The sequence below is a fragment of the Mytilus trossulus genome, chromosome 4, assembly GCF_036588685.1.
Source record: "Mytilus trossulus isolate FHL-02 chromosome 4, PNRI_Mtr1.1.1.hap1, whole genome shotgun sequence".
NCBI lineage: Eukaryota > Metazoa > Mollusca > Bivalvia > Mytilida > Mytilidae > Mytilus > Mytilus trossulus.
Window position 1 is genome coordinate 76,835,668 of NC_086376.1, and position 23,998 is coordinate 76,859,665.

At 31.9% G+C, this 23,998-nt stretch overlaps 1 protein-coding gene across 2 annotated transcripts in view; it reads right to left on the reverse strand.

Moving 5' to 3' along the window:
• Positions 1-3,461: 3,461 nt before the first annotated feature.
• LOC134715996 (DC-STAMP domain-containing protein 2-like) overlaps positions 3,462-23,998 on the reverse strand; it is a 29,282-nt gene continuing 8,745 nt past the window's right edge. For both annotated transcript variants that reach the window (XM_063578652.1, XM_063578651.1), the window contains 12 exons: positions 23,185-23,286; positions 22,248-22,368; positions 17,430-17,503; positions 17,099-17,164; positions 15,675-15,888; positions 14,297-14,454; positions 13,362-13,526; positions 12,809-12,976; positions 9,425-9,665; positions 5,830-5,957; positions 5,141-5,240; positions 3,462-4,588 (listed from right to left, as the gene is read on the reverse strand). In XM_063578652.1, coding sequence (XP_063434722.1) covers positions 4,366-4,588; positions 5,141-5,240; positions 5,830-5,957; positions 9,425-9,665; positions 12,809-12,976; positions 13,362-13,526; positions 14,297-14,454; positions 15,675-15,888; positions 17,099-17,164; positions 17,430-17,503; positions 22,248-22,368; positions 23,185-23,286 — 1,760 coding nt within the window. In that variant the 3' untranslated portion in view covers positions 3,462-4,365. The remainder of the gene's footprint in view (positions 4,589-5,140; positions 5,241-5,829; positions 5,958-9,424; positions 9,666-12,808; positions 12,977-13,361; positions 13,527-14,296; positions 14,455-15,674; positions 15,889-17,098; positions 17,165-17,429; positions 17,504-22,247; positions 22,369-23,184; positions 23,287-23,998) is intronic.

Consider the following 23,998-nt stretch of genomic DNA (forward strand, 5'->3'; position numbering starts at 1 on the left):
TACTAAGAAGAACAATGTCTAACCATGGAGGCTAAGTTACAAAAGGGTGAGTGGGAATTCGATGCATCTATCTATTTGATAAATTAGGATATAACAATAAAAATAACAATTTTATATTGAGTGAAACGAATGTTTACAAGAATCATTGAGGGTAAACGTCTTTTCATTATACGGGTCACATGTTTTATTCAATGTGGTCGTAGTTGAATCAGTTCCGGTTTCAAAACTTGATCTAAATCATCAAAATTTTGAAATAAAGACAATCTCTCGCTTACAAATCGTGTTCAAGATATGCCATATCACCGAATTATCTAAAGGTTTGTACCAAAAAATGAGAATTATAACTATATAAAAAAAATCAACGTTTGAAACTTGGAATGAAACGACTATTATTATCGGTTATTCGCATTTAATATGGTTTCACTTTGTATTGAACGTTGCTGTGTTTCTTGTTACAACAAACACATATTATTGCTTCCCAAAAGATAAAATGTCCTACCTGTAAGTCATTATCTCATGCATGTGTTCATGACATTGCCGATTTATCGTGTATATTCTGATATTACATGAATGTTTCAATTGTGTTTGTTGTAAATATACGGTCTTTTGTGGATAGTTGTCTCATTGGCAATAATACCACATCTTCTTTTTTTATATAAAACATTTGTTAACAAAAGTACTTAATTCCAAGCAACTTCAAGAACAGAAAGTCCATAAAAAATGTCAAAACCAAACGCAATCAATCAATTCAACAAGTGAAAATCGGTCCGTAGTAATGACTGGATACATGAATTTTCCGAAGAGAATGGTTAGTTAATGTGGTAATACAGTTTTTTAAACCTCGTTTTTGTATGACAGTTTGTTTAATTGAATGCACAACTCAAACAGCCATAAAGATTTAATGTGACAATTGGGACACAACAGCAACAAATTGTGTCAACATACATAAATTCATAGGTACCAGGACTAAATTTAATATATACGCCAGACGCGCGTTTCGTCTACAAAAGACTCACCAGTGACGCACACCACGACTGATTAGCTGCAAACAACAACGTATACTTATTCAGCGAAATGGATGCCACACTTAAGGATGTATTCTTCTGACTTTCAAGTCTCATTCAGTCTCGCTGAAATCTCGTTTTTGAATTATTTCCAAAACATGTGATACAAGTGGAAAATTTCAATGAATTTTAAAAATATATTAATCAAACATTACTCTGTAAAAAAATTGTTTATATACAATGAATGGTTTTTGAGTAATCCAGTTTCAAATTTTACGACCAATCAAGTCAGTAGTTTTAGCCCAAATTTGGAGAAAATGGGTGAGGGATACAAAAAATTGATTTTACAAGAATCATGAACATCCAATATCATTTTGGTCTTTTCCAATTTCTTAGATATGTATTTTTTCAATCATTTATAACAAAAAAGTTGAAATAATAGGCATTTTGTTCTTAAAACTGAGAAAAATCATAAATATAGAAAATTGACAACATGGTAAATTTTACACAAAAAAGCGTCAAAATATGATAAAACTTTCTTATATTAACACCTACCTATAGTTTTTTTTAAGTAAAATTTATTCAGATTGGTCCACTTCATCTTAATAGAAAGTATGAAAAAAAGTTTGATTGTGGAACTGTGATTTTTTTTCACGATAATAGCCCAAAAATAGGTAAAAGTCGATGAAAAATGGGAAAATCATCAAAATTGGACATTTTCAAAGGGCCGTAGCAAAAAAAGAAGTGCACCACCAAATGATTTTTTCTTCACCAATTATTTTGTTATAGTCTTTTCAACCCAAAAATCAGGTTAAGAAAAAAAGTTTAATTCTAGAAATTTTTGGCTCCTCAGAGGTGTACATCCTTAACTCCAAAACATACAAATGAACCAAACATTCAAATATGCATACAAAATTGTAACAGAAACGCGAACAAGTAACTCATAGAATCAACGTCCTACAAAAAGGAACTGAACCGTTAAACGAAAACAAACACCTCTTTCAATAAGTGATTTGATTATTCGAAATCCAAACTTCAGACAGTTACAACAAAACAAATAATTCACATTTGACAACATTAACATCTAAGTTGTGCAATTAATTATTGATATTTTTCCTACAAGACATATAACACATACTCGTATAAAGCATAAAGATACGTCTGCGTTATATTAACTTTTTTAATGTTAGCAACTGTTCTTAGTCCGAAACCTGTAGCATTTGTCAGGTTATTGATTATCTGTAGTCGTCTTTTATTCCTGCCATATTTTCATTCACTCGTAATATACAATAATCCAAATAGCTTTTTACGTCTTTTTTTGCATAATTATTTATTAAAATTTGAGCTCATTTGTATATGTTTCAGAGATTGATTTCTTATGATGAATGATCTGTTGTCGATGAATACACGTTTTGTTTCCATTTTCCATCCCAGCCATAAATGAAATTATATCTCTTTTAATTTGATTTTAATGGAGAATCAAAATGTTTTCGTTTTGTGACGTCATGAAACGCTTATATGCAAATTTTCAGCAAAAATACCTGTTTTATTTATTATCATTGTGTTATAGGCTATGATTCACTGTGAAATTGAAAAAAAAAATCCGAATTTGGTACAATGCTCTTCAAAATTGTACTTGTTTGGCTTTATAAATATTTTGATATGAGCGTCACTGATGGGTCTTGTGTAGACGAAACGCGCGTCTGGTGTAATAACTTATAATCCTGGTACCTTTGATAACTATTTACACCATTGGGTCGATGTCACTGCTGGTGGACGTTTCGTCCCCGAGTGTATAACCAGCCCAGTAGTCAACTTTTCGGTGTTAATATGAATATCAATAGTGTGGTCATTTTTATAAATTTCCTGTTTATAAATCTTCAAATTTTTCGAAAAACTAAGGATTTTCTTATCCCAGACATAGATTACCTTAGCCGTATTTGGCACAACTTTTTGGAATTTGGGATCCTGAATGCTCTTCAACTTTGTACTTGTTTGGCTTTTTAAATATTTTGATATGAGCGTCACTGATGAGTCTTATGTAGACGAAACGCGCGTCTGCCGTACTAAATTATAATCCTGGTAACTTTGATAACTAATTTGACATTGTAGCTAAAAACGGGACATATTACTCCTTATTTTTAGATAAAAGCTCTGAACCAATATCAAATTGAGTCATGTAGATGTTAAGTGAAATTGAAGTATATCCAAGGCTAGGAATTTCGCTGAGCTTTTAAGTGCTATATACTTCATCAGAAAGACAATAAAAGGTAATTTAATATATTTTATATCTGTATAGTTGTATATAAATAACACAGTAATCTCACACTTGAGTTGTTCACAATACGATTACATAGTGCATTTATATAATGATATATACTAGTAGATAAAGGTGCTAAATAAATAAGTCAAATCAATTGTACAATAAACAAACATTGGTAAACATCAGCCAATTATACTTTCGAATCACTGAATTATATTCAGAATAAATGAGAAAAAAAACATGATTAACACTTAAGACCGTATGTGCAACAGTTACTTCAAACAGCAACAAACCCCAACATTAATTAAATTTACCATGAACTCCCCTCCGACAAAAAAGAAACTAGTTTATATAACAATTAAATAGGACTTGGTACATCTTATAACAAATTGAGAAATTTGTCTAATTTATCAATAACTGATGCTGGTGAATGCTGTTCATTTTTTATGCATATACATATTTACAGAATTTTCAGACGGAATAGTTATCCCATTTAATGGCACAAGAATATTTTTTTTTAACAAAACATATTATAAGTTATCAACAAAATGTTCTTTTAGATATACATTCAATATATAAAAAAAGAAATTGCAAACTCTGCAAAAGTCAAAAGATATTCAAAGAGATTTTTTGGATGCACGGTTTATATAAATATGTAAAGGTAAATATAGCCATGATAACCTCGTTAGTACTTAATATCGATTTTTTTTAATAAACATCTGGATATAAGGATATCTTTGAACACATAATTACAAAACCGTTGGAACATTCTTACAACTATTTGATAAACATATTTGTAACTAGGAGTTCCGTTAAATACACTTTTTGTTTGCATTTTCATCTCATTATTCCTTATAATTTATTTCATCATTATCTTGTACTATAAGTTTATCATACGCATTGATTTAGTGTTTTACAAAATCTTCTTCGTGTTTCTATATTTTCTCTTCTTAAACGTCTGAAATTATTGTTTTGGCAATACGGCTATTGATTTTCATATTACTTGGAGGTTTTTAGTATTCACTGAATCTTTTCAGTCATCCAAACTTGTTCTTCGTCAATTTTATTTTTACTATGAACATATCCTTCTAGTAATGACTAAGCCATTTCATCACTGAATACTTCAGAAAAATCTTCACCAATCTGCGACGAAGCTTCGTCGGTGTCATCATTTTTCTTTGGTGCAGCGATTGGCATAAATCCAGTTCTCATCAACAACTTGCTTGGAGAGTTTTCAGCTCTAAGTCTATCTCTCTCTTCTCGACGTAGTCTAGCTTCTTCTTTTTTCTTCAAATATTCATCTTCATCCTCGCTAGAATCCCTGAAAGAACGTTATAAAATACCTGATAGTTATCAATCAGACTTGCACGAAATAATACTACACCTATTAGACTGTCAAGTTGTGGTGTTTAAAGAACAGTGACATAAAGATTGCCAAATTCTCAAATGTCGGTGAATTCAATATAAACAAATCTTAATGTGCATATATTTTAATTATAATGCAGTTCTGAAAATCCCAGCAGTTAAATGGTTTTATTTTTATTACATTTTAAGGCAAACATATTCATCTGAGTGTACGGAGTGTAAGTTTGCAGACAACAATGAGATCAGGAGCTGGTTAGCCTTTCAGGAATGGTCAAATTTAAGTCAACTTTGAAAAGTTTTAAATTCATTGTTGGCTAGGGTTTGTTCAACGTTTATAATTAAGTCTGTCTTACTGTTTTAGATTTCTAGTATCCCTTTTAGTATTTTTAATCTTTTCCTAAATTATTGAACTAATTTTCTCCTAAATTATTAAACTGACTACCATGAGTTGTCATACGGTCTGCACTTTCTTCCTGTTTTGAAATCTCAAAGAAAAGTAATTATATACCTTTCTTCGCTGTAGTCTGATAGATCTCCATAGTCAATAGGATTCATACAAACTGTGCACATATTGTTTAAATCATCAAAGCAATCACAGCAATAGACAGCTGAAAACGTTTAAATTAGGTAAGATCTTTATATCTAAATATTTTAGTTCTCTATCTAGGTGAATCCATCAATAGGTGCAACTTTACTTCTAATAACATACTAGTAAGTCGTATTTGGCAAAACGTTTTGATTTTTTTCTTATTGATTAATTAATTAAATCTATAGATTTGTTGTGGCTTTTCAACTGTTCAGAGTATAGCGTCACAAATGATTCTTATGTCGGCGTTATACATCAAAGCAAGCATTAACATTCAAGCTATCTTTGCTCTTACAATAGGAACTATGTTGGTGAAAATGAAAACAAAATGTAATACAATGAGAGAGGTGAAAACATTATATTATAAATCAAAGAAATAAGTCTTGGACTTCAAATAATTGACAAAACACTTATTAGATATGTTTCTACAATCAGATGAACAAACTTGTTATCAGCATTCAAATATTGTTTGTCTAGAAAATTTTGTACTAATCTTTTTTGAAATATATCTTAGGCACCACATAATATGATTGCATTAAATTCGATTTTGTCAATCATAAAGTTAAAACAATGTTTTTAAATAATCCAAAACTGCAATATTGTTCACATACCTCCGCAGTCACCATTTACACAGTGATAAAAGTTTTCTTTGTCTTCAACTCTTCCTTCGCGCCCGCAACACAGACATGACTTTTGGTTCCATCCAAGATACTTTAGAAGTTTTCGACATATTTCGTATCTGCAATGAATATGCATATATCATAAATATACAGTTTAACAATTTACTTACATTTTGTAACCGATTTGATGTTTATAGATGTAAAGCTTTTTCTTTTACAATGTCTAGGTCGATGCCAATGCTGATGGAGTTTTTCTCATCGAGTTTATCGATTACCATTTTTTCTTTGTTGATTTGAAACATCATTGATATGGCCATATTAGTTTTTTTTACCTTACCAATAGTTGGCAAAACCTTCAAGAATTTGGGACCCTTAATTCTTTTCAACTTCGTATTTCATTTATTTTATTCAGCCGTCACTGATGATTCTTTTGTAAAAAAAATTGGAAGCCTGGTATTTTTGATGAGTTTTTTTTATAATTATATGTGATAATAAAAAATAAAAATGCGAAAAACATTCAAACTCATGTCAAAAATAAACTGACAAAGCCACATTCAAAGTTGAAACTCATGTCAAAAATAAACTGACAAAGCCACATTCAAACTCATGTCAAAAATAAACTGACAAAGCCACATTCAAACTCATGTCAAAAATAAACTGACAAAGCCACATTCAAACTCATGTCAAAAATAAACTGACAAAGCCACATTTAAACTCATAAATCAGAAATAAATTGACAAAACCATGGCTATAAATGATTAATTTTACAAAGTGAAATTGCATTCATTTCCAACAAATTGATTGAGCCGAGCGGGATAAGTTTTTTTCGGGATTGACTACCGCCAATATCTGAATTGTTATATAGTTAAGTTTTCAGTGTTTTTCTCATTTTTATTTACAGGTGCGTATATCTGTTTAAAATCGAAGCTTATTGCGAATCGAAGCTTATGCACAGCGGCGATCAGTGCACTTTTATGTTATTTCGTATTGCTTCCTTCAGCTCATTGTAAGTATACAATTATGAACAGTACTTTTGATATTTTTTGAGCAAATCTAAAGTATTGCTTCCATAAAGCCTGACAATATGAAACAACCTTTGAAATTAGATGCTCTCAACATTTTGCATGAGGCTATAATATAGTGATTGTGTCAAATGCATATGCATCACGTCTTATTTTTAGTAAAATGTTACTACTACTCTTAATCTAAAAAAAGATATCTAACTGAAATGACAATAAGGGTCATTTAACCGCAAAACCTGGATTTCATCTCCTCAAAACTGAGTAACACAAACCCCTAAAAACTGGGGGTGGTCTCAGGTGCAGCAGAATCGTAGATATCAATCATTTTGGACGAGGGATGATAAAATATCGATACTACTTTATAGCTCATTCATAAATAACAGGTTTTTAATATTATTATCCGACAAAATTATTATTTATCTAATACACCGTTCAAACAGTGACGATAATGACTCCAATTTGATCAGACAACGATAAGAAAAGTAGGATTACTATTCTCAATGATCTGGACTGTCCCATCATTGTTTGGATGCAGTCGTTTACGTTCGTAACATATTCATAGGGGATCCGGAATGGTCCTGAAAAGTTGGCAATGCACCCCGATATATGTGCGTCCCGTAAGATTCGGGGAGACCCAGACGGTTTTTCTGGACATTCTCCTATGATTGCAATAGATCTTGTCGGAAGCGAACCTCAAGAAAACTGTTTTGGTCTCAGGTGCTCTGGATCCTGTTCAACATGTGGCACCCGTCATGTAACTCATGTAAGTAAAAATAAGATAAATTGAGATATGTACGTATTTTCCTCAAAGAAGTAGTGGTATTAACCATATGTGTATTCTAAAGTACTTTAAAGAACTTTTAGAGAATTTTAATTAATCTCGATCTTTTTCTCAAAGATTGCTATCTAAACTTTTGATTTTTCAACGCTGTATACCACCATACCCCCATGTGAAATTGAAAAATCGTCTTAAAGAAACAATCAAAAATGCTATTTAACATAAAAAGGGTAGCATACGCTATAAATGTATTACTGTGGGATACCATATGGCATATTTTGTTAAAGTGAACAAAAAGGTAAAACATGCTATGGTTACACAGAGGAACAAGTGATCAGTATGCTGTAGTTTCTTGTTTTTATCATTGTTGAGTTTGGTTGTGGAATTTTCCAACAAATTGTCGGCATTCTTATGGGAATGAACTGTACACCTCTCCTTGTCGACCTCTTCTTATTTTCATATGAATCGGAGTTCCGTCTGACACTTTTCAATAACAAGAAGATCGAAGAAGCCAGGTTATTCAATTTCACTTTCAGATATATTGATGATGTTCTTTCCATTAACAATCCATTTTTTTTTTATAATTGGATACCAATGACTCCCACAATTTGAAATTAAAGAAACAACATACACGGCTTCCTCCGTCTTATTTTTAGACCTATACATCGAATTTGACATACACGTGCATCTCAGTACTATAATCTATGACAAACGAGATGATCATAAAGTTGAAGAACAATTCATCATTTTCTAAAAAAATTCATTGGAAGGTACCAAGAACTTCCTGATTAATATTCCGTACCAACTTCACAAATAATACACGATGGTCTTGAAGTATAAATTCTGGATACTGACGTTGTTCAACATCTTTATAAAGTGTTATGCTATTCTTTTATTTGTCATACTGACGTTGTTCAACATCTTTATAAAGTGTTATGCTATTCTTTTATTTGTCTTTGTAAATACTAAATAAATATTACTGTTTAGTTTGTTTTATTGGTATCGATTAGAGTCCGTTCTTGTACATCCCACCATTTTGTTATTATATTGCTAATATGCTTTGTCTGTTTGCCTTTTGATGTTTTTTGATACACATGACATGGCTTTGCTCTTATACATCCCATTATTGTGCTATTGTATAACTTTTTTGTATTCTTGTTTGTACAAATTATAATTTAGGCAAATGGAATCTTATGGCGATCTTCTTTTCTCACTTTTTAATGCAAGAATAATGAAGCCTAACACAACATTCTTAAGAGAATATTAGAAAATGTACATATGTTTCTCTAATATTTATATGACGTGGATCTGTAGTAACACATTCCATCATTGTGTTATTGTGCTATAGAAGTTTGCGTATTCTTGTCGTTTATATTTGCAAATATGCTTAGTCTATTGGTCTATATGCCATTTTGTGCTTTTTGTCACATATTAATTGTTTTTATAGTGATTAAGATTTTAACACAATGTACGTTGACTGATGAACCCCTATTTTTTCTACATTTTTACTTTTTTATTATGTCTGTTTGATTTGTTCACAAATTGTTGTCAATACAGCGGAATTTGATGCGATTATCATAAACGCGACAGGTATAGCTAGCTTTAAAACCAGGTTATTCACAAATTTGTATTTAAAAAAAGTCAGGAATATGACAGTTGTTATCCATTTGTTTTATGTGTTTGAGCTTTTGATTTTGGCGTTTGATTAGTGACTTTCCTTTTCGAATTTTCCTCGGAATTCAGTATTTTGTGATTTGACATTTTTTAAGGAACATTAAGAACTAACTTTGCTGCAAGCTTTCCTTTGATACTTCCTTTCTGTTTCGAACACGATGAATTATACTCCTTCCTAATTTTACGTCGCTCAAATTTCAAAAATCCTCCTCTTGTCTTTAACATATGATTGTACAACCAAACTCCTCTTTCACCTTCTCTTTTTGGGTAGAAACAACCACATACAATATGTCTCAGACGTAAACCATAGGCTTCAAATATTACAAGAAAGAGGCAGAGTCCATAGATACAACCTTCAAAAATAGTAAAGATACATAAGTTTCGAATTCACATTTTAATATTGAAATTATACTAAACATCGTGGTTGGAGACAATTAAGAAGACACCGAGGGACAACCAAAAACCCAATGTGCAATCTTATAAACAAACACCATTTCGGTTTACATGAACTTATTAAAAATATCACACTTTCAATCCAACATTTTCTACATCAGAATATGGCTGGACCGTCAAGAATCAAAAGTTGTCATCCGTTCGTGTGATTTGTTTGAGCTTTTGTTTTTTTTAATTTGAGTACAGACATTCCGTTTTAAATTTTCTACAGAGTTCGTTTTTTTTTTTATCATATTACTTTTTTACGTATGTAACTAAAAGTAAGCAGCATAATTATGCCAACTCAACTTCGAAATTTTTTGTAATAAAATGCAAACTGTACATTATTCAGAAAGTATCAAAACATGATCAACTTAACCATCATATATACTAGTCAACATAAGAAATGATACACGACTTTGAAATAAAATTTATCAAAAAGTATTTAATATAAATCAAAATTAAATACACTATTTCAAAAAGCTTCCATTTGCAATGTATACAAATGTGATCATGAAAATCAAAACTTGTCGGAAAGTATCTAAATTCCGTGTAAATGATCAGAGGGTGCAAATTAGTTTTGCGGAAAGTTGAAAAAAAAATTAACACATAATTTTCTAAGCACTAAATTAAATTTCAAATTTGTTTAAAAATATTCAATATGCTAATCAAGTTATGTTCATGATGTAACTAATGGGTTGAAATATTGATTTTTCAATTTTTTGGGAAAAAAAGGTATTTTTTGAAATTTCAAATGATCAAATATCTATCTTATTTGCCTACAAACAGATGAAAATGATACACAAGATGATTTTAGGAAGATAGAATACAACTAATAAACCTCTTTGTCTTCTTTATAAGGTCTCTTGTGGTCAATTTATACCTCACATTTCCTCAAAATTTCAACTTTTCAGGCCAATAAATAAAAATATTGGGGTAACTTTCACTCATTTATGGTAGAAATGTTATAAGAAATGAGTAATTGAAGCATTTTAGCAGAATGAACAATCCATATAAAAGTTTACTGTCTCCAAGGAGGTTTCAATAAGTCCTTACATAAAAATTAAATTTACGGCGCGTCTCTTTTAGTGAATAACTTGTCATTACAACATAAAAAATAATTTCATCTACTTATAACTATATATTTATTTAAGTATTACCTAGGAAAATTTTATATAATAGCAAAATATAAGAAATAAGGAGAAAAAGCCCACCCCCCTCAAGAAAAAAAATATATGCACTTAGGTATGGCTTTTTCTGTCATCTGAATATCCATGGTACAGTCCTATTGCAAGACAATTTTCTCATAAAATGTGTTTTGGAGACTCAATCCACTCAGAATATTTCATTTTTTGTATCATTTCACTTAAATAGCAAGAAATTTAAACACATGCGATTACTCACAAGGCCATAGGTGCATTTACAGCTTCCCATATTAGGTGTAATACCACCATTGATTTTCCCCTATTAGTCTTTGTTAAATTTGCACTTTTCAAAAAATTGTGCAGAATTTATCTTTGTTTCAAATAAAGAAATACTTGGCATGAGTAAAGTTTTATCCTGTCCAGTTCTATAGAAGAAGTTTCACATAACATTTCATTGCATATAAGAAAATAACCATCATTGGAAGTTAACCAATCAAATTTCTCCCCTTATTCTATATGTGTACAAGGTTTAGTCACCATGTAACCTCAAGATTACAAAATTTTCTATAGAAATCACAAATAAAAAATAATGGTGTTTTGAAATACCCAAGACATATGTCTATGACACAGAAATAGTTTTACTGCAATAAAATGTAGGATTAATTACCTACAACGGTCAAATTCAAGGGAATATTTTTAAGACCTACTTTCGCATGCAACCGGATGTGACGTACCATGATTTGGTGGTATTACACCTAAAGTATTACTACCTTCAATATTGGTCCAATGAACGGAAAACTTTTATCTTTAATTTGAAAAAAGTCTTGTATCGTTTCTTTTGTTGACTAGTATATATTGCGTACTGATATAATAAAAATTATTACAAAAGCAATTACATTTCCGAAAGCTTTAAAAAAAGAAACTCATTACATAATTGTCACATAAGTATATTTTGAAATACTGGGTTTTCTGGACTTATAATAATGACAATAATTCCATACACAATAGTTTGATGACCTATTTTTATAGTTGGGTTTTTCCATGACTGATTTTTTTCACAAACCCTTTCGCTAAATCAATGTTTTGTATTATCGTTTTGTAAACTTCCTAATTTCTATTAGCTGCTTTGTCGTCTCATTTACACATGAGAGCTGCATCAAGTCTATCGTACATTAACTAATGAACATGAAAAATAGGTGAAAATCGGATGAAACCTGCCAGACAGGCAGAATATCTTACTTACATCCGAACAAAACTTAACACTAATCACTGAGCTTTGAAATGATGATGACGCTATCTGATGGACATGAATGACGGCTTCAAATATCAAATACAATAATGCTATTACTCATAATACTTGAGTTGTGCATATGATAAAACAGCTTTTTAAAGCTATCGCTGAACTTTAAAAGTGGACAACAGGCGCATACTGTCTATCATTCCCCTCTGCATACAAGGTACGAAGCACACAGGTCTTCTACATTCTTAAATATATATCTTATACAAATACTAGTAGTTTACACAGCCGCCGGAAAGTAATCCCTGTCTCGCATTTTGCAACATTCGTAGCAAGCGAGACAAAACAAATACAGTGGGAAGATAACTAAGGAAAACGCATTAACTCCAAAGAGAAGCTAGACTAGTGCGTCTATAGGGTAAATATACATGTAAACAAACAAAAAATGACATATATAGCCAATGTTGCGAACTTACATTAACACTTGACTTGCACATCAGGCTAGTGTTACATATGAGATCAAACTGACACTCGTAGAAACACCCATTCAAATACATATAAAACAGTGTTATTGGTCATTTGGTGCAGTTGCAAAAATAAATACTACCGGTAGTTTGTTACATTTCGTTCGTTCAATTATATGCAAGTCTTCTGAAAAAAGAGGAAAATGCTGTACACTTGCCTATTTCATCATATACTGCCCATTCTGGTTCATATGGTGTTGGAAGGCACGGTGTTGTGTCAAGTTTAACACCAGCCTGCGCAAGCGGGTCGAACATACTAATCATAGCTCTATACATGTCAGCCATAGCACCTCTTCCTTGTACATGCATCTTCAGATGTGGTGGGACTATAACAAACAACACATTTAAAATAAATCTCCACTTTCAAAGTATGTAATTTTGTATACACTACACAACATAAGGCTAGTATGATTCATATATAATTTTTGCACAACTTTGACCTTTATTAACTTTATTTTTTTTTTATTCTATTCTGAAGGTTAATGATAAGTGAAATATGAAATTTAAAACAAATTCATCGAATCAAAACACTGTCGTAAGCAGAAGTAACGCCAAAGTTGACAACGGTTCCTTAAAAACAGACTTACAGTATTGTTAGATATAAGTTGAAATGAGAATAGAATCATTCTTATAAGTATGGTAAAAATTATAATTCTTAATACGTATTTTGGTGTTGTAAAGTGTACCTAAATATCAGTTAAATAGTTTTACCTGTATTGTTTGTTTTGAGCATCAAATGTTTTTTCAGCATTGTTAGCAACCACCACAAACCATAATCCGACATCAGATAAAACGCAGCATGGCACCCAGCTATGAATAACATAAAAATTCCTTTGGCCATTTTGCTCCTCTCTGTTCTTACCAGTTTTATGGAGGCTGCAAAAGTGAATTATTTCTTCGTTTTAAAGACTTTTTATGTCTTTTTATTTCGATCTCATAGTGATGTAAGAAACTATCAAATTGTTATGAATTTTTCACTACTTGGTTGTATATCATTTTCCCCTACCATTTAGTCAGATTGTATCTTTTTTATTGGATTTAACCTGTCCTTCTTTTATGCAGTAATTTATACAATCTTTTGGAGCATTTGTGATTTTGTTTAGAAATATTGAAAACGGCTAAGTACATGGTAATACATGAGCTTTAATGAAATTCATGTGACCAACCATATAAAGCATGATCAATATAATAACAGTGAATAGCAAGCAAAAGTATAATTCAGCAAAATGAAGGCAAACCATTATGCACATCTTTTTTATTTTGGTTTAATGCTACACTACATGACTGTGATTCCACCAGAGATATTACAGATCCTCTGGTTCTCAGTGCACACAACACAGCACGTGTAGTACCTTAGCATACTGTAAACCAACTTATTTTCGAGGATACTTTATTTCGCGTTTTACCCTTTCTTGACCACTTCGCGGCTATTCAATTTCGCGATTATCTGATTTACTTGATGAAGTTTATTAAGGAAAGATTGAAGATTGACATATTCACGACGATTTATATTCGCGTTATTTTTCTACTCGCGAAAGTCGCGAAAATAAATCGCTCGCGAAAATATTTTGGTTTACAGTATTACAAATAGCGCACAAGTTTAGAAAGACAAACGTATAGAAATAAACAAAACAATTTAAACATACTTGAAGAAACATATTTTCCTTTCTCTTTCCTGGTCATTGGGTATATACTCTCTTTTCCCATTTGTTTTCTACGTTGATCAACCTCTTGTACCTTGAACGTTAAGTAATAGTTATCAAACTTATCGCTGTTCAAATATTTCTGTCTGTATAGCACAGCTCTGAAACAAAAGGCAGTTGAAATAATGATAAAATATGTGCCAAATAATAAGAATGGATATTTCTTAAGCAGTTTTATAGGTACATTCCAACCAAACAATGTATATGTCGAAAGAGAAAAGTTTAATGGAGATTTCTAACTGATTAATTTTTGATAAAAATCGATATATCCCTCTCAAAGAAAATAATGTTGAGGCTCTAAAGTTTTATAACCATTTTTTTTTTTTTTAATTTTACTCTTTGAAATTTCCAGATATATTGATTGCTCATATCTGTTTGTTTACCGCGATTTGCCAATTTAAACTTAAAATGTTGATGGGACAATAAGCAGTAAGTATTGTTGTTAAATTAGTAGGACATACACTCATCATAGGTACCGTATTTGGCAAAAGATTTTGAATTTTGAGTCCTCAATGCTCTTCAACTTTGTACTTGTTTGGCTTTACAACTATTTTGATCTGAGCGTCACTGATGCGTCTTATGTAGACGAAACGCGCGGCTGGCGTATAAAATTATAATCCTGGTACCTTTAATTACTATTTAAAGTAGTGTACGCCAGTCAAAAGACTTTTCGTCTAAAAAAAAAAGACTCACCATTGACCTGCGAATTAGATAGGTTAAAACGGTCAATAAAAAAGGGTGAAAGATACCAGAGGGAGAGTCAAACTCATAGATAGGAAATAAACTGACAACTCCATGATGCAAGAACTGATAGTAATAAGACAAATAAACATAGATTGTCGACGCCTGTCGTCACCAAAAATGATACACTAACGAAATCCAATGATAATGCATGCCCACAAAAATCAGTCTGAGGTAAAATCAAAACATAAGATGCACAATTTTTTGCCCGAAAAACGATATATTTACGGTTACGGAACTTATATCTAATAAGTGGTGTGGGAAAATGACTAATGAGTGAGTTGTCATAAGTTTGAAATTCTTACACAAAAAGTGGCATTCACATATTTTCACATCAAATGAACAGTATTTATGACAATCTCGATATTTCAAATTGTGCTCTATAACTTGATATGTTTTTGTTCAACAAGTTTAAATTTTGTGACTGAGAAAAGCACAAGCATACTTCTGAAATAGATCAAACATTAAAGGTATGTCTTTTGTTCTTTTTTTTATTCAAAATAAGAGCAAAACTGTTCTGCTGTGTTGTTTAAACTATATATGCTATTAAATAAATGAGAAAATTAAAAAGTGAACTTACTTGATAAATACAAATATAATGGTAAATAACATGACATTTGTCATCACTGACATAAATTCAGAAAAGCTGCCAAGTCTTTCCTTCACCTCATTCATAATGTCTTTCCTGACTTGTGTGTATGATTTGGACTGTGTCATGTTAAATTCATAGTGGTAATTTATAGTAACATTAAAGTAAAACATCATCTTGATATCAAATATAGCAGACTTCACAGCTGTAATAAAAAGATGGATCTGCTGAGTACTTTTAATAAACCGTATAATGAGTACAGTATATTATAAAGAACAAATTTCAAACTGTTTTTAGACAACAATTTGTTTTACAAACAACAAACATTGAAAAAATCCTGAATTCCATGTTAAGTTTCCTATGTTTTTATTAGTTAAAACCTTAATTTTATTTGTCTAAATTAAAAAAAAAGTCCTGCTGACTCTCACTACAGATATCAGGATTGGACTTTTGTACGCATAACGAGAAGGTCACCTATAAAAGACTCGTCGATCAAATTCGAATAATTTTTCTTTTAAAAGGTCAAAGAACGAGAATTGAGGACCCCAAATTTCTGGAAGTTATGTCAATGTAATCTTTTCCTTGGGTATCCTAAGTATTTGAAAAATTCAAAGTTGTTATAACAATTTATTTATAATTGTGACCATTACAATAATAATTCATGTAAACCCCGAGGTGCTGACAACTGAACTGGTGATACCCTCGAGCAGACAAACTTGACCAGCAGTGGTGGTAAATAAACTCATCATAGAATCCAGGAAAGTAATTTTGTACGCCATCGAATGTTTCAAATTTTGGTGACTATATTATTGCTGCAACAATAACATCTTCATTTCCTCAATTGTGTAGCACATACATCGAATTTTTAACTACTATAATAAAAAAGACGGTGGATACATGCAGAACTGGGTCTTATAACACAGATTAAACTCCTTTTTCTGTAAGGACGCTTGATGTTAATATGTCTATCTATGGTAATTTTTTTTCTTCATAATACTTTGTGTTGGATGAACTTACTATTGAACGAGACTTATCACCGCCTTTGCACTTGTAATGATAAAAGCGACTGGTGTCAGAGGTGGAGCAGGATCTACATACCTCTACAAAGTACCGCAGACTTTCATAATTTTGTGGGCTTGATTTGCAAAATTAGTTACGAGGCAAGGTTAGTCTCAACCACATGTGTGTCCTCACTTGTTTCACTGTCTATACTGCTACTGCTCACATGGGACTAGTTGTTAGTCCTTCAGACATTATAATATATGGCATATTTCTAAAGTAAGTTTATATATTCGCCATGATTGATTTCTTTTCTTATAAAAATTTCAATACGATTTCTTTTGTCAAAGGATACAAAATAGATACCAAGCCTAGTTTTGGATACATTTTTAAAAGTGATAAAATAAAGTACTTACGTCTTACAATTTTGTCAACAACTACGTCCTTGATCCAGGATGCAATAATACAAAGCAAGTCTGCAACTGAAAAAAATACAGAAACAGTGTATGTATTCTTCAAATTGAATCAAAATGTCATTTGGTGTATAGCATGAAAACAGAAAGGGACTAAAACAAATTGAGTTCTCAACACAATACATTTATTTGTAAAGTGCCAAAAAAGTTGCATTTTATAAACCAGATCATGTAGACAAAAGATGAAAAATAACCTTCACAATAAAAAAAAAAACAAATACAAAAAATGTAAAAAATAAAATCGCAAAAATACTGCAAAGGTAGTAATACTTACTTTTGCATATATAGCAAACATAGCTAACAGCCTTTACAACATGGCAAATAAATCCAAATATACCCAAAGCATCTCTTAAATAGAAAAAAAAGTCACAATAGCACCGTTGACAACATCATTATATAAATACATGTAGTATAAGTTTTGATTGTTTCATATGAAAATATGACCGGGTGAACGACATAAAAAATACTAATATTCTGTTCTAGAAAATGGTAAAAAATCTATCATTTAATCCTGGCAAAAAAAAATGTCTCAGCGTTACCTAACGGATATAAATTTTCTATACATTTGTCGTGATTAGAATGCATTTTTTTCGACAATCATTCAGCTTTCCCATCAGATTACATTGTAAATTATATTTCTTCCTTTGTGCATACGAGGTATGCTTTATGAGTTCTCATGGACAAAAAGGAGTTCCAGAATTGATCGTGTTATATATATATATACTTTCTAAACATATTTATAACATCTAAGTGCAAAACTCAAAATTGTATTTATGATCTAACGTCTGCAACTCGTTCCTTGTCACGGGTGCCACATGTGGAGCTCTCTGCTCACCCTTCCGGAGCACCTGAGATCACCCCAGGGTTTTGATTGGTTTCGTGTTGCTTAGTCTTCAGTTTCTGTGTAGTGTTTTGTACTGTTATTTGTCTGTTGTCAGTTTATTTCAATCTATAAGTTTGGCTATTCCTCTGGTATCTTTCGTCCCTCCTTTTGCAATATGTTGTTGAAATAGAAACACCATTTTTAAACATCCGACTGAATAACGATCGGTCATTTTATTCAAAAGAAAGAAACTGCCCAACCACAAGACGTCTTTTAAGAGAAGGGAATGATTTTGAAAACGTCACAAATCATAGAGAAAAAACAAAATTGAAAACAAGTTGTAGAGAGATTTTTGATGCAGCAGTTACGAATTCTTGAACCTGATGGACTCAATGACAGATATGAGAAAAGATTTTCAAAACAAATCAAAATAATGATATTGAAATCATACATTAATAGAATATCAATAGATATGTCAAACTTTATCTTCTTCTGGAGCACCTGAGATCACCCCCAGTTTATGGTGGGGTTCGTGTTGCTTAATCATTAGTTTTCTATGTTGTGTCTTCTGTACTATATTTGCTATTTTTATTTTTATTTTTAGCCATGGCGTTGTCAGTTTAATTTCAATTTCGAGTTTGACTGTCCGTCTGGTATCTTTCGTTCCTCTATTAAATGGTTTATGTGACCTGAATTTTAAGTCTGGTACCTTTAATTAGTTTTTAAATCACTGGGTAGATGCCACTGTAGTGCATATCACGACAGATGATGCATAGCAGGAGATAATCATTGTGTCGACACACCCGGTCTTACTCCTAACGCTGAATCCCTCATTAATTTGGTTTGATACCTTAATTAGTTTTCTCAATCAATTTCCGAGATGTAAAAATTGGTTAAGTTGATTGTTGCGGTCAAGTGAAAAACCTTTATAAGTCAAATTAACAAAGAAACTGTGTTTGATTAACAAAATATCATTGTGCTTCAATAACTGTTTATTAAAGTGCAATTGTATTCTTAAGTTTCTTTGCGATATTATTATTCAAAGATTTAAGCATATGATATTGATTGGCATATTCATGGAATATAGTCGACATAACGTCAACTGAAACTTCTTTCAATTTCTGTCAAACACCACTGATGACAGCTAGACTTTACTTTACGGTCTTGAAACTCCATTCATTTAAAAGTGTGTTATTGTGTTATATGTGGCTATTTGTGTTCAACTTCTAAAAATTTGTAGTCTTCCTTTTTACGAAATATTTTTGAATAATTCTAAGTGTGGTTTTGTATTTTGTATCATATTAACCAATCAGACAATACTTTTATCATATTGTTTTATTAACTGGAAGAATCGTTTGTCTTTCCAAATACAACCTTCAAGACAAGGTCGTAATGATGCAGTGTGAATTATATTGACTGTTATCAAGACATCATTAAAACTCGTCACCTTGGTCGATGCCTCTGCTGGTGAACTATTGGTCCCCGAGGGTATCACCTGCCCAGCAGCCAGTACTTCGTTACTGGCATGAAAATACGGATTTTTGTTTGTGTCATCAACATTTGCTGTTACAAAATATTAGAAATTATCATAAATCAAGGAATGTATCTCCTTCATGCAAAGCTCTGATCCCTTTCACGGATTTGGCCATACTTTTTGGACCTTTTGGATTATAGCTCTTCATCTTTTATATAAGCTTTGGATTTTAAATATTTTGACCACGAGCATCACTGAAGAGACATGTATTGTCGAAATGCACATCTGGTGCAAGATAATTGGTACCGTTGATTTTATTACTACCACTGGGTCGATGCCTCTGCTTGTGGACTATTAGTCCGCGAGGGTATCATCAGCCCAGTAGCCAGTACTTCGCTACTGGCATGAAAATACGGATTTTTTTGTGTTATTAAAAATTTGCTGTTACAAAATATTAGAAATTATTATAAATTAAAGAATGTATTTCCCTCATGCAAAGCTCTGTTTCCTTACTCGGATTTGGCTATACTTTTTTGACCTTTTGGATAATAGCTCTTCATCTTTTATATAAGCTTTGGATTTCAAATATTTTGACCACGAGCATCACTGCAGAGACATGTATTGTCGAAATGCGCATCTGATGCAAGATAATTGGTACCGTTGATTGTATTACTACAACTGGGTCGATGCCTCTGCTGGTGGACTATTAGTCTGCGAGGGTATCACCAGCACAGTAGCCAGTACTTCGCTACTGGCATGAAAGTACGGATTTTTTTGTGTTATTAAAATTTGCTGTTACAAAATATTAGAAATTATTATAAATTAAGGAATGTATTTCCCTCATGCAAAGCTCTGATTCCTTTCACGGATTTGGCTATACTTTTTTGACCTTTTGGATAATAGCTCTTCATCTTTTATATAAGCTTTGGATTTCAAATATTTTGACCACGAGCATCACTGAAGAGACATGTATTGTCGAAATGCGCATCTGGTGCAAGATAATTGGTACCGTTAATTTTATTACTAACACTGGGTCGATGCCTCTGTTGGTGGACTATTAGTCCCCGAGGGTATCACCAGCCAGGTAGCCAGTACTTCGCTACAGGCATGAAAATAAGGATTTTTTTGTGTTATTAAAATTTGCTGTTACAAAATATTAGAAATTATTAGAAATTAAGGAATGTATCTCCCTCATGCAAAGCTCTGATTCCTTTCACGGATTTGGTTATACTTTTTGGACCTTTTGGGATATAGCTCTTCATCTTTTATATAAGCTTTGGATTTCAAATATTTTGACCACGAGCATCACTGAAGAGACATGTATTGTCGAAAAGCGCATCTGGTGCAAGAAAATTGGTACCGTTAATTTTATTGAAAATGGCTACCGTGTTCTTGTTACACTCATTTAATGAGTATAATAGAAAGAAAATGTTTGGAGAAGTGGAAACGATTGTTTAATGCGCCAGTATTAAAAGAGTTGCCAAATATATATTAATATATTGAGATAAAAATTAAAAAAAAATAAACCAGAGATATATGTCTTGACATAATTTAGAATTGATATCCATCTTCTGTTGAGAACTAAAAAAGATGTTTTCTCTTCTTTAATGTGTACATACAACTATTGAGGAATACACATAAGTTTATAAAGTAGATACGTGTACCCATGTATTCCACTTTCATGATTTCCTTGATTGAGATTTACTGCTAACAATAAAACTATTACATCAAATAAGGGTTCCAAATGGAAAAGTTGAAGTTATAATCTCGAAAATTTCACGGACACCTGACCGTTATGAAATTTCTGTGTCACATCATGGTATCTATGATGAGTTTATTCATGCCAAAGCTTATATTCATTTTGTCGTTACAACAATCCAGTCCTCTTTTCCTCTATTGTTACATGACTACAGCTGGGCGACTCATCACCTTACTTGAACTTGCAATGTATTGTGCGACTAATTTGTACTAGAACAGCATGAACTTCACACCCTTCAGGAGCTGAGAACCTGAGATCACTCATTGTTTAGAACGGGTAAGTGTTGTTCGTTTTTTGTTTTAAGTGTAGTGTTTTGTTATTTTCGTTTATCTTATCGTCATTTTTCTTTTTGGTTACGTGGATGTCTGATAATATTGGACTTTTTGATTGTCTCCTCGGTATATATAATATATTCTCTCTCAACTTTCTGCGACATATATCGTATTTGTGTATATTACATGTGAAGTGTTAACTACACAATCCCCCTAACAAAACTGAAATATTTTCCGCAACTTGCGGTAGACCTGCTCAGGGCTGCAATAAATTTGCGTCAAACAAAAAGTTTGCTCGAAACACGCAGATGATTGCCTACAACTGCACACTTATAGTACACATTGCAGCTTTCTGTTGTAGGCTTGTGGCAAATTTGAAAAAAACACCAAGTTTTGCAGTAAGATTACAAAAAAGTAAAATGACAAAATTACCAAACTCCGAGGAAAAATTCTAAACGAAAATTCCCAGAGCAAAAGGAAAAATCAAAAGTACAAACGCAAATAATAATGTTTGTCACAAGCTTACAGCAAGCTTCATTTGTAAAATGTTTGGTGTAAACCAACGGCAATGTCTGCTGCTAGTGTGTTACAAACGTTTTCTACAAGGCCTTTTTTTGTATTCAGAACAATTTGAGCTACCTAACTAGCAATAGTACATCTGGCCATTTAACTGTTTACCAATAGCTATAGAAATGTTTTAATGTGATGATGCTTGTACTATCATGTTGCAGTGAAATTATTGATCTGAAATTATTATCACGTACTTGCATCTCGTGAAAGCAGTTTCAAATGCTTTATTACATCTCCTGAAAGGTTCACCCATTTTCTCGTTACATACATTTACAATGTTTCCCAGCCATTTTAACGCCCTACCTATTACAGCAGCTACAAAAAAATCATGTTCAGGATTGTTATGTGACAAATAGAAATTCAACATGAAGAAAAAAAGTAAAATCACAAAAATATTGAACTCCGATGGAAAATTCAAAAACGGAAAGTCCCTAATCAAATGGCAAAATCAAATGATAAAATACATCAAACGAAAGGACAGAACTGCATATTCCTGACTTGGTACAGGCTTTTTCAAATGTAGAAAATGGTGGATTGAAACTGTTTATATAGCGTTAAACCTCTCACTTGTATGACTGTCATATTAAATTCCATTACAAAACGATTAATTCTGTATTTCATTTAGACAGCTCCCTAATTTCACAACTGTGTCTGTCAACATGCCTTTATTTTTCCAGTGTCAATCCAACTTATACAACCTTCACTTTAATCGACCTACCTTTCAGAACATACCTTTCGTATTTATTATCAAATTGATCTTGTCCTGGTTGCACATGAGAGTCTTAACAAGCAGCAACAAATTGAACAATAAGTAAAGTGATATCAGAATTAACAGGAACTGTTCTTTGTAGAAATTTTTAGGACAGGTACCATTACAAATATCATCTTTACTTCAAATGGGTCACACGAAACAATATTCAAAGTGCACGATAGTGAAATGATTGTGATGTTGTTTAATGTCATGATGACATATATTAATAGTAAAAGAATGAATAATAATTAGCTTAAAGTTTAACTTTTTTTAAACCTTCTTAAAAAGTACAATTAAAACAAAATACTAAAATTTTAAATCACATTCAGTGACATGAGAATTGTTAGTAAATCTGACTTTACTTATTCTTTTTTGCTTACCTATTTCTGTAATAGCTGACTGCAGTGCTGTAAATGCTTTCCGTATAAGAGCCGCAAACTGTTTCAGAGCATCCATTAACTTGTTTATCATATTAATAACACCTAATTAAAAAACGGTTGTATGGAGTAATACAAATATTCGATTTAAATAAATTTAAATGAAAGTTGCATGTGTGCATAGACACGGCTGGTAATCTTCTGCAATGAAAACCGTGAGAGGATTTTCCGGTTGTGCTTGAGTGGAGCAGTTGTCAACGATTCAAAGGGTATAGACATTTCTAAATCGCAATTTTCTAATTCGACTGATCAAAATATTGAAAACCGGAGAATGCTATGCTGTGGTGAATACTTTAATGAAGAGATACATGTATTATTTACTGTTGTACGTAGAGTTGAACTCCTACAAAATCAGTTGCCGCACGAGATTTTGCCTAAAAAAGTGACATTTAAATTTTAAAATGGTTATAATTACAGACCATAAAGTTCAAATTTACTTTTTATTCGGTCAATGGGTATGCATGTCGATTTGGGCGGCGAGTACGCTGTCCGTTGTTGATCGACATCTTAATAAATCTAAAAACCTCATATTTTTATCTTGTCATGCGTGAGGGGATCGGTTCTGATTGAGGACATCGCGAATGCGTGAGGGGACGTGAAATCATAAATTTATTTCCAAACTATGAGTCCTTGAAAGTTGCCTAAGTGTGGGCAGATTGTTCATGAAAAAACACATTTGGTGTGCATAAGCAAAATTAATGACATAGAATTGTGAAATACATTGTGGGACGATATGTTCTACGAACAAAAAAAGGAA